Source organism: Chionomys nivalis, chromosome 8 (genome assembly GCF_950005125.1).
Source record: "Chionomys nivalis chromosome 8, mChiNiv1.1, whole genome shotgun sequence".
Lineage (NCBI taxonomy): Eukaryota > Metazoa > Chordata > Mammalia > Rodentia > Cricetidae > Chionomys > Chionomys nivalis.
In genome coordinates, this window is record NC_080093.1 from 41,433,693 (window position 1) to 41,445,732 (window position 12,040).

The following is a 12,040-nucleotide window of genomic DNA, read 5'->3' on the forward strand; positions in this document are numbered from 1 at the left end:
TGAAAACATATCAAGAAATACTAGAAGGCTGACTCTTAGTCTGTCTTACTGTGTGAAGACAGTGCCTAATTCAGCTAGCATATACCTGGTTAATGAGAATCTATTATGCTAAACTCTAATTCAGTATGTGTTTGATGGAGGGAGGCTGGCACAAGGAAATGGTATGAAAATATGTTAAAATATATTTCTTTCCCTTAGGGATGTCAGACTATCTGGGAAGTAAAGATAGTACAGATGAATCAATTAAGAAACAATTAAGTACCAAACTGTAAGCTGCTAACTAAGAATGCAATATGAAAGTTGGATGATTATGAACTACAGTCACTAGAGAATAATGTGAAAAAAAAAGGTGGGGGAAGTTATAGGCAGAAAAGAAATAAGAGCGAAGAAATCAGAAATGGCACAGAATTTTCTTAGACTTTCAACTAGTACCTTTTAATCAAACATGAAACTTGACAGTAAATTCAATAGTGGGAATGAATCAAATGGTAGAAGACCCAAATGCCTTCCTGAAGGAGGTGGGACTCTGGCAAGGAACACAGTTGTGTTGCAAATAATCACTGATAATGGGGGCCCATGGACCTATGAGAAGCTGCCCTGATCAGAGTTAGGAGTTATCTGTGAACCGAAGCTGAAGGAACAAAAGCCAACTATTTTCCCAACTCTCTAAAACATATTGTGGAGTTAAATCAGAACATCAGTCTTCAGCAGGATTCCATCCAAATGGTAGAAGCAGTATGCTTGCTAGTCGTCCATCAACATTCATTATCCTAAAGGAGGAATTTCAAACTATATGTGGATGTGTGAGCATTTCAGGCTTTGGGATCCATATGATCACTGTTTTAATGATCTGATTTTGCCACTGGGCACCAAAGATGCTACAGACATTCATATATGAATATGTACAGCTGAGCTCCGATCAAACTAAAAACGGAAAGTAGGTTGATTTTTCTGAAGTCTGCTCATCCCCACTGTACCATCTTTCTGAGGGAGTCTGTGGAGGAGACAGTGAGGAGATGCAGCTATTTCAGAATCAGCTAAAGTAAGAGCAGGTAGCTAGTCTGCACAGTGCACCCGTTTCTACACCTACTGTCCTTCAGGAGACCAATTTACCCATAAGAAGAAACAGAGTCTAGTTCTTTCGCTATTGCTCTCCCAAAGGCTAGAGACTGGCTAAGTATATCTGAGTTTTATTTCATCCCTATGAGCGCCATATGTTCTGAAAATGAAAAAGACTCTGGAAATCATCAGACAATACAGAGGGAGACAAATACACGATGTTCTATTTGTTGGTGTTACTTCTTTCACTCCTGGAAAAAGCAGAAAGATGTACAAGTAAGTATATCACTCAAGTGGAAAAATGATACCTTTGCAAGCACTGGGGACACAAGCATTCATTCAAAGGCCAGAGCTAACCCGGTGCTGTGATGGTTTGGTCACCTTGACGCACAGAAAGATCACGTGGGAAGGGAGGCTGAATTTAAGAATCATCTGGATCAGGCTGGCCTGTGGGAACATTTGTGGAGCAGTCCTGACAGCCTTAAATGATGTGGGAAGACTCAGTGTGAGAGTGAGAGATGCCATTCCCTGGGTCTGGACCTTGGGCTATATAGAAGTAGAGAACTGGGCTCAGCAGCAGGCTCCTGTTCCTCTATTCACTCTCTGCTCTTACCTGTGGACATGACATGACCAGCAGCTTCAGTTCCTGCCACTGGGGCTCCCCTGCTAGGATGGAATATAACCTAGAATTGCAAACCGAATCATTTCTTGGCCGGGATATTTTGTTGGGGATTGTGAACCCCCAGACCCTGAATTTCTTGTGACCCCCTGCCTGCTGGAGTAAACAACTTGTTTTCCTATGCTTGCAGCTGCTCTGAGCAAACAACTTGTTTTGCAGCTGCTCTGAGCATGAGACCCTCAGGAGTTTCTGATGGCAGGGGAGTAGTTTCTGGTGGGCTTGCAGCTGAGAGTTAGGGTGTGGCCACTAGTCAAGGAGATCCTATATAAGCTGCCTTGGAACACAATAAAAGAAGTATTCTTGGTGTTACCTCCCCCCCCCCCGCCTTGTGTGTGGTTCAATCTCCAGCCCCTTGCCTGACTTGCAAACCATCCTGTAGTGTGTAGCACGTAGACAGGGGTTGTATTACAGTATTTTACCATAGCAGCAGAAGAAACTAAGATAGGTATGTTCACAAGATACCATCCACCTTGTTATTTTATTTTCAATTGACATTCTTACATTTTATTTACTTATCCATTCATTTATGCATTTGCATGTTTGTGCACATGGAGTGCATGTGGAGATCAGAGGAAAACGTGAAGGATTCTGGTCTCGGTGCCAAGTATCTTTGTCAGTTGAGTCGTCTCGTCAGCCCCATCTTCTTAAAAAAAAAAAAAATGGCACAGGGTCTCTCCTTAGTCTGGAGCTCCTGATGAGGCTAGGCTAGCTAGTCAGTGAGTCGTAGAGAGCTACCTGTCTCCAGACAACCAGCACTGAGATTAGAAGAGTGATCCGCCATGCCTGGGTGCTTTTTACATGGGTTATGGAGTTCAAATGCAGTTTGAACTTGTGATGCAAGTACTTTACTGATTGAGCTGCTCCCAGGCCCTGCTATCATTACTCTCTAGAAAGGAACAATTCAAGATCAATGTTTCCTTCTGAACTAAGATTTCAGCTTTAAGAATTTAATTTGCTCTGGGAGCATGGGGACCATGGGAGAAGGGAAAGGAGGGGGGGGGGGGCAGAGAAAAATACATAGCTCAATAAAAAATAAAAAAAAAATTTAATTTACTCTCCCACAAACTTATCCATTGTCTACAGCTGCTTCTGCACCTAGCACTGAGACAGTGACCATATGGTTCACAAAGCCTGAAACACATACACACGTGCACACACTCACATAAATCACACATGTTAATTTGAGGGTCCTAATTTTTGCTTGATTGCAAAGGCTAATTATTTCTCAATAAGGGCAGTCGAGTGTAATGGAATCCCAAAATACTCAAAAATCAGAAATTAATCTAAGCATTAAATTTCACCCACTACGCCTGGGGAGACAGAGGCTTTACTGCAAGCTTCAGAAGTGATGTGCAGCAGAGGGAACTGGACCTACAGCTGGACACTTGCCCACAAGTCTCACCATACCGTGCTGTTTCTTTCCTTCAAGAATGAAGGTGTCAGGATGTCCAGAAGAGCCACACCCCACCCCCTGGAGTACAAGTATTCAAAATATTACTCAGTAATAATTTCTTAGAAGGGATCCTTACTCAAAAATTTGGCTCTAAGTCAGATGGATGGGATATCAACATAATAATAGATGGTATATCAATTCAGGGCCATAATCAAAGCAAATTCCAGTGCAGATGTGTACCAAAGGGCCAATTTCTTTCTGCACTTACTGCTCTGGACTACATGGACTCTTTAAACCCTGTCTGACTCCCCTGGGGGGACTCTAGTAAAGTAAGATTAAAGCAAACCCAGATACAGTAGTCTTTGGCCTAAGGTTGCAACATGGGGACTTTTTCACTATACTCAATGTGACTGAGATTTGTGTTCTGTGGCTAGTGTCAGGGAACTTCTGTTTCTGTAGGCAGTGAACTCACTTGACCTGATGTCTCAGTATATTAAAGCAGGTGGTGAACCCCAGAAAAAAAAAGAGAAGAAAACCTACAGCCATCTGTTTATTGTGTTCTTTTTCTAAAGATACTCAGAGCCTTCAGGCTTTTTATCAATAATGAAAAAGTTAGTAAAATAATTTTAAAAATTCTCCAAAATCTTAGAATGCTTTTAACGAGATCATTCTACAGAATTGGAGAATGCATCAAATCTGGACCATCTGTAAACCTATCCAAAGTGTTTATCCATTTCCTGAAATTTCTCGTCTCTTCCTTTCTCCCACTATTTGTCCTTTGAGGCATAATTGTTTATTAGGATAACGAGTATCAGATTTATAGTGTCCTTAGTCAGCTCCTGTAAAAAGTGATTGGATGGAATGGAAGATGAAGTATGGGGCGGGGGGCTAATAGTTAGTCTAAGCCAGGCATGGTGGTGTAGCCTTTTAATTCCAGCACTCAGGAAGCAGAGAAGGACAGATCTCCGAGCTTGAGGCCAGCCTGGTCTATAGAATGAGTTCCTGGCCAACAAAGGCTACACAGAGAAACCTTGTCTCAAAATGCAAAAAACAAACAAATTAACAATAACAAACAAAACTGTAGACTAAAATTTATACAAATATTTATGAATTACCCAAGACTTAGATTTAGTCTGTGTTAGCATGAATAACAGATACTTAGTGAGACACGACTACATTTTAATGATAATGTTTTCTAGTAAGCTTGGCCCATTTATTCTCTCTTAACCTGATAGTGTGAAACAACTTAGAGACATCACCAACAAACATCAATAATATGTATCACACCAAGTGGTTTATAAAACACTCCAGTCCACTGCTCACTTTAACTTCTGTGCATAATAAATCCTTGTGAGAAAGAAGTAAGTTAAATTGTACAAAGAAGCTGGGCAGTGGTGGCGCACACCTTTAATACCAGCAGGGAGACTGAGGCAGGAGGATCTCTGAGTTCAAGGCCAACCTTGTTTAAAAGAGCTAGTTCCAAAGCTACAGACAAACTCTATCTTGAAAACAAAACAAAACAAAATGTACAAAGAAACAATCAGGAAATCCAGGACACTCTTCAGCATGCCAGTGAAATGTAAAACAGGTCTCTCTTGAGGGTAGAGATATAGCTACCAGATGCAACGTGTATTCCTAAAATTAACCACATCTGAATGGCATTTTAGAAGAACCAGAAGAATCTGAACATGAACATATTATTGGCTTTAGGTATAATATATGGCCATTATTAACCATATAGAAAAACATCCATTTTTTTCTTAAAAAGATAAGCATAATGAAATGTCTAGTGGTATACAAGATGTTACAATTTCTGTATTATTTCAGCAAAAAAATCGTCTGAAATAGGTATATAAATGCAATTTTGAAAATCAACTTATCCCCAAGTAAGAACAAATAAAGAACAATCAGTTAGGGGACTTAAGTCAGCTAGTGCCAAGGACCCCACTTCCATATCAGCTCTGTACAACCAGCAGGTCAATTTCTATGCTGTCCTCAGTTTATGCTGACAGAATTTTATGATGGTCACTTTCTGAGGTGGAGAAACTGCCCAGGACAGCTCTCACCCTACAACAAACATTACAGAAATCTACAAACTCACCATTAAGTAATGGGTACACGCCTCAAAATTCACAAATATCACTGGGAAAATGTCATGAGAGATAACAGAGGCTGTCTCAAGCACATCCATGGAAGTCAACAGTTCCAAACAAAAGGCAAATGTCAGTGGTCAGGGGCAAACTAGGTTCTTTATGGACAGGCATGACACTAGTAGACACACAGCTATCAGATACTGGAGTTTTGACTCTCTGATAGCAAGGCCTCTCTCTAAGCAAAATCGTAATTATAGATGATGGGTAAAGAATGAAAGGGGTAGAAAGGGAAGAGGTAACATATAAAATAAGCATGACAGAGGTTGGCTTGGGCTCAGTGGTAGAGTGCTTGTTGCACATGCAGAAAGTTCTAGGTTCTAGTACTAGAAAAGGGAAGGAGAGAAGAAGAGGGGGAGAGAGGAAGGATAGAGAGGAGGGAAGGGAGAAATCATAAAGCATTACTAAGAAACAGGATCTCGTTAGCAAATGAGGGGCAGAGGGAGTGAAGGAGAAGCAGAGAATCACAATGAGGGTGGAGGGGTAAACAACAGGAGGATGAGACATAATGAACAGGAACAGGGGAGGGTGGATAAACAGCAGCAACACAGGGAGACTGATGAAATTTGAAATGGCAAAGGAAACAGAAGGACAGAGGAGGGAGGAAGTAAAAGACAGACAGCTGGTCAAAGGTAGAGAAGGCAGAATTTTGGAATAGACAAGAGATGAATACAGGTTTTCTATTCATGTACTCAACTCACGGAAACTTACACAAAGGTAATGAAGAGGGAGGGAAAAAAGAGGGGAGTAGGGGAGGTGGAAAGGTCCAGAACCTGAATGGTGATGTGGACGAAGGGCTGGGAGGGAAGAACAGACAGTAACAGCACACGCCAGTTGACTGCGCACACTGGAGTGCATGTTAAACAGGACAGATGGAATGCTGCTGTCAGTCGAGAATGACATGAGCCAAACTACCAGATAATGTGCAAGTACTTGACTCAGGCGGCATTTCTGTGGTTGATTCGGACCATAATTTAGTCTTATGCAAATGTCTGGAGAGGCAGAAATGTAACTTCACTGTAAGAAGAATGCACAGCCCTGGGCCTCCCAAGCATGACTGAGGGGCACCATCAATCAGACCCTCGGGCCTCTCATTTTGCTCTGAGCCACTGGGTCACTCTATAATAGGGGCTGGCTTAAGGCTCTGGAATATTTCCTACCCTTTCTTGTGTCTATCCAGACCAAAATGAGAGAGAAATGACAGATTTACATAATTAATGTAGACAGAAATTTGACTAGATAACTAAAAAATTCAAAAACAACAACCAACATTTTTTCCAGATTGTAGTTATCTAGATCACTGGCTACAAAGGTTTTCTATTAACCCCATGCTGAACTTCATTTCTGTTATGTACATCTGAAGACAGAATTAACAGATCTCTCTTGGATGCAAATCTTTCCCAGGACACGAGATTGACTGGCAGCTCACACAATAATTTTGGAATGCATTCAAAATTAAAACTCATAGTTTTCCTGCAAAAGAAAACCCACCCATCAACAATGGTTCTTTGAAAGCAGATAAAGGTCTGAGAATTAGAAGTTAGGGAGTCTTATGTTTTGGAAAGCCATGATCAAACACATTTTTATCTGTAATTTCTTTCTTTCTTTCTTTCTTTCTTTCTTTCTTTCTTTCTTTCTTTCTTTCTTTCTTTCTTTCATTTATTTATTTTGGTTTTTCGAGACAGGGTTTCTCTGTGGTTTTGGAGCCTGTCCTGGAACTAGCTCTTGCAGACCAGGCTGGTCTCGAACTCACAGAGATCCGCCTGCCTCTGCCTCCCAAGTGCTGTGTAATTTCTAATCTATGCATGTATTCTGTCTCCCAAAGCCAAGACCAGAATTTTAATTTAAAAAAAAAAAAAAAAAACCTGCAAGATTTCTGGTTGTCTTCACTTGTTTGTCTGTTTTTCCTATTGCTGTGATAAAGACCATGGCCAAATGTAACTTGGGAGGGAAAGTGTTTATTTCATCTTATACATCCAGGTAACAGTCTCTCACTGAAGCAGAAACTTGGGAGCAAGGCCATGAAGGAGCACTGTGTACTGGCTTGCTCTCCAAAGTTTGCTTACCCTGCTTTCTTATATCAAGCACCATGACTACCATCCCAGGGGTGGCACTGCCTACAGTGGCCCAGGCTCTCCCAAATCAGCCATTAAGAAAATGCCTCACAGGCGTGCCTACAGGTCAAACTGATGGAGGCATCTTCTCAGCTGAAGTTCCCAAGCTTGTGTCAAGTTGACCCAAAACAACAACCACCACCACCACCTATGGTACATAGATTTGTGGATCACTCGGAGAAGAAAGGGTGATAACATCAGATCACTAGGGTCTTCCTTTTGTTTTGTAAGTAAAACACAGTGAAAGAAATACTCTTAGAACTGGGGGTGTAGCTCAAATGGTAGAATACATTCTACCATGCATGAAGTCCTAGGATACATAATTGTCAGAGTGATACATACCTGTTATCACAGTACTCTAGAGTTGAAGGTAGTACTGGGAGTTCAAAGCCAACCTGGGCTACATGAGACTTGTCTTTACAAACTAGAAATATTCTCCACCATATGACCTCGGTACCTTATGACTAAACCTACACTGACAAGTTTGACACTTAAATATTAGTTTACTTTCTATACACTTAGGTTTGATTACCATATGTGCAGCACAGACTACATTGTCACAGAGCACATTCCCATGTGAAGCAGCAGGCAGTTTTTCAGGGCCTGCAGTGCAGATACTCACTATTTAGTGGAGTCAGATAACTGATATTCTCGTCGTCTATCATAGCACTCCTGGATTCCAGGATCATTCCACAAGCTCTTTATTGCATCTACATATGGGTTCTCAAAAGCAGACACCTTCTCCACGTCAACCTCTCGGACTAATTGTGCATGAGCCTGTTTAAGAGAGGGAAAAAGGCAACTGTTTGAATACTCTTCACATTGCATTACCAAGTCTTTGATTCACACTTCATATAGTGTACAATTCAAGCAATATCATCATAAACTGGTTTTCAGAGTGGTTTATAATGTGTCTTCATTTTTGTTTATTTTTCTTAATGAGAACCCAACCCCAAACCATCCTTTCTAGAGGAAATATGAAGTTCAACCTAATTAGGAGTAACAGGTGCAAAGCTTTTTCAGCATGACAGCAGGGAGGTCCTGCTAAGAGGCCAGTATGTTAACTGATTATCATAATTCTCCAATTCATAGTTACTATCCCCTCTACTCTGACAACTTGTTCTAGTCATACACATGTTGTCCTCGGCCCTGAGGATCTCTATCAATAGAAGCTGAGTCCTCCACTAAGAGTGGTCCCTGAAGTTTTCTTTCAGATGGGCCATAACACTACCAAGAGAACAGTTTAACGGTTTAACTGCAGTAATTCTTCTTCCAGTCTGGCATACCCCATGTTCCAGAATATTTGTATCTGCCATCTCTACAGTACCAAGTTTAGGAATCCATTCCATTTTTTAGCAAACAAGTAGAGTCTTGCTATTTTCATTACAGTATACTTAGCAGGAAAAAGACAAAGATGTTTAAAATTTTCAAGAATATTAAAATCACAATGTTTTATATTTTATTAATAAACTTTCATTTACCCTCAAAGTAGCCAGAAAACACGACTGTTTAATAACACTAATCAAATTAGGCTTGACCAAATGTGATATATATGCAAATTAAACATACATAACAAATATACAAACACACACTAATATAATAGTTAATTGGAAAATGGAGGCAGATGGTTGATAATTACTGAAACAATTCTGATTCTGTATAAAAATTCTAAACAAGATGGGTCAATGGCTATCGTGACTATATCACGGCCAGTTATCCTTTCCATCTAGTATTAAGAATAAACAATGTTTACATATGCAATCCATGTTGTGCCCGGTCTAGATCTCAGTCTTCAAGTAGGAAGGGCCTCTTTTCAATAATAATAACTAATTTTGACTTAAGGTTTTAGGAAGTTCAGCAAACATGAGACCTAAATCCCCTTTGTTAATAGCTCTGCTCTGACAAAGACAACTGGATCTAGTCACTGAAAAGTGTTGCTCCAGTCTGTCTTTCAACCACGGAAACAGATCCCCAAGTTTCACTATCTGTATCAGTCCCAGGTTGGGCAATCTGCCTTGTTAACCACCAGCACCCTTGGCAGTTTGGATTCCTGCGCCTGAATCCTATGCCAGGTGGAGACTATCTCATTATAGTTCTTTCTGAGGCTCATCTTTCTATGTAGAAGGCCTTTCTTACTCATTTCTAAACCTTTTAAAAAGAAATTCTGCTCAGCGGCTGTTCCATATGTCATCACTTACAAATGACTATTATGATACGCCTCTCCAAAAAAATGTAATTTTTATGTATTTTGAACCATGGACCTTCAACATTTTGTTCTATGCTGGTTATTACGCCTTAACTTATCTCATTTCTAGACTACAGTGATGGAGCTGTGATCATAAAGTTTTCATTTCTTTGGGGCTCAGCACAGAAGGAAAATACAATAAATATTTAATTGCATTTAAAAGTACATATAAATATAATGTGAGTGCCTACAAGCCATAATTTCAAGACTCTTCCATCCTTACCCACTTTCTCAAAATTATAGTGTAATAGTTAGCATAGGAGTCTTAGTATCTTTTCCCTATAACATAAAAATTCAATGACAGGCTCAGCATTGTAGTATCATAATTTACCAGGGTGCTGATAGAATAGAAGCTTAATAAATACTTGCCCACTGGATGAAAACAAGAAGAGTGGAAATTAACAGTGCTACAAATTAAAAAAGCTAATTTCTGGTTCTGACTTTAGTCACAGGACCACTTCTTTCCTGCAGCAGAAACTACTTTTGCCTTTTTAAAACTAATTTTCTTTTCTTTTTTTTTTTTTTGGTTTTTCGAGACAGGGTTTCTCTGTGGTTTTGGAGCCTGTCCTGGAACTAGCTCTTGTAGACCAGGCTGGAGGCTGGTCTTGAACTCACAGAGATCCACCTGCCTCTGCCTCCCAAGTGCTGGGATTAAAGGCGGACGCCACCACCGCCCGGCTTAAAACTAATTTTCTTTGTCCATAAGACAAGACAACTGGACCAAGTCAACAGAGATCTCCTCTATACAAGAACAGGACCATAATGTATAAAATTAAGGGATTATGATACCATCCCTCACTTTAAAGAAAATGTTATGTTTATCTTATGTATATAGGTGTTTTGACCGCATATATGTCAGCTGTATCACATGCATGGCTGTTGCTCACAGAGGCTAGAAGAGGGTGATAATGCCTTGCACTGGAGTTACAGGCAGCTACGTGGGAGTCACTCCAGGGTCCTCTGTAAGAGCAGCAAGTGCTTTCAATTGCAGAGCAATCTCTCCAGTCTCAACACTGTTCCTCTTTGGGCACAGCTTTCAGTAAAACAAGGATTTACTATTTTAACCAACAACCAAATGAAATCTGCACATGAACAAGGAAATGCAGAACGGACTGACTGGGAGTCCAAATGAAGTATGGAAGAGAAGAGAGGCTTCTGCCAGATGGAGAAGATGGGGCATGCAGTATCTGAGAAGGAATGTGAACAAAAGGTCAACAGATAAAAATATGTCTCCTTTCAACTGAAAACCAGATTCGTACAAACAAATCTCTATCTAGAAAGCCCTGAGATTTGTTAGTGTTGTAAATCCACAGCTCAGAAGCTATTCTGTAATATCTACAAAAGAGTATCACCTCCAAACACACACCAATCACCATGCTGCCTTTATGCCGAAGAGAGTATCTAAGACACTTTTATTACATCCCAAGCTCAGAATTCTATCCTTGTTGCTTTGGACAATGATTCAAAAATTATCAAGTATAAATTGCACTTATGTAAGTTTGCAACTAAAGTTCTCTAAGTTATTTAAAAGTATGATGGCATTTTACAAAATATGCATAGAAGTAAAAATTGTTAATATTAATGTTGCATTGTCAATTCAGTCTGTCCCACTATCAACTCAATTCTCATTATTTTTGTAAAAAATATTCTCTACATAGAAATAGTTTTAGTATTTTAGAGTAGAAAGATAAATTAGAACCTCTATTATATTTGTCCAATGTCAAATGTAAAGTAGTAGTAAAAAATTCTAAGTAATGATGCCAAATTAAACAATTTAAACAATTATTAATTTTAAAAGGCTATTTCAACAAGGAAAGAAGTTGCCTCTAATAATATAGTAATGTTAAATTAGATTTGACTTCTCTCTTTCGAACACAAAAACAAAATGAGAATGAGTGAGTTCATTATCATGTGAACAAAATGCAAAGTCCAATCTCCTTAAGTCAGAGTCGAGCACATTGAGTGGAAATGTTTAAGGATGGATGATGCTAGCTTTCAGTTCTCAGCAAGCTGGTGGCAAGTTTGAGAAACACACTGGGAGAAGCAGTTAGACACTTTCAGTACCTCTGACAGAATTCTAGAGAAGACCACAGAGAAACCACAAGATGCGCCAGTATAGTTCAGGTAAATCTTATGTGTTTACATTTCTCTGGTTGCGTCTGCAGAGGGAAAGTGGAATTGAAGACCAACCACAGTAGGTTTCACTCTACCCACTGAAGGCAAGTGTTCAGATTAAATAAAAAGGTCTCATAGTCAATGCTGGAAGGATTTTCAAAAAGGCGCTAACCACTCAAGAGAGCGTCAGGTTATTCTAGTTCCTACACTCCAGAAGTAGAAAATCAAAAGGTAACTTCTGCATTTAACGAAGGCCTTTAGACACAAACATTGAACTCTGTTTGA

The 12,040-nt window shown here is 39.8% G+C and overlaps 1 protein-coding gene across 1 annotated transcript in view; it reads right to left on the reverse strand.

The window, feature by feature from the left end:
• The window catches only part of LOC130879335 (guanine nucleotide-binding protein G(q) subunit alpha), a 235,515-nt gene that overhangs the window by 56,397 nt on the left and 167,078 nt on the right, over positions 1-12,040 (reverse strand). Inside the window, exon 3 of the mRNA XM_057777692.1 lies at positions 8,018-8,172. Within this exon, the coding sequence (XP_057633675.1) occupies positions 8,018-8,172 (155 nt within the window). The remainder of the gene's footprint in view (positions 1-8,017; positions 8,173-12,040) is intronic.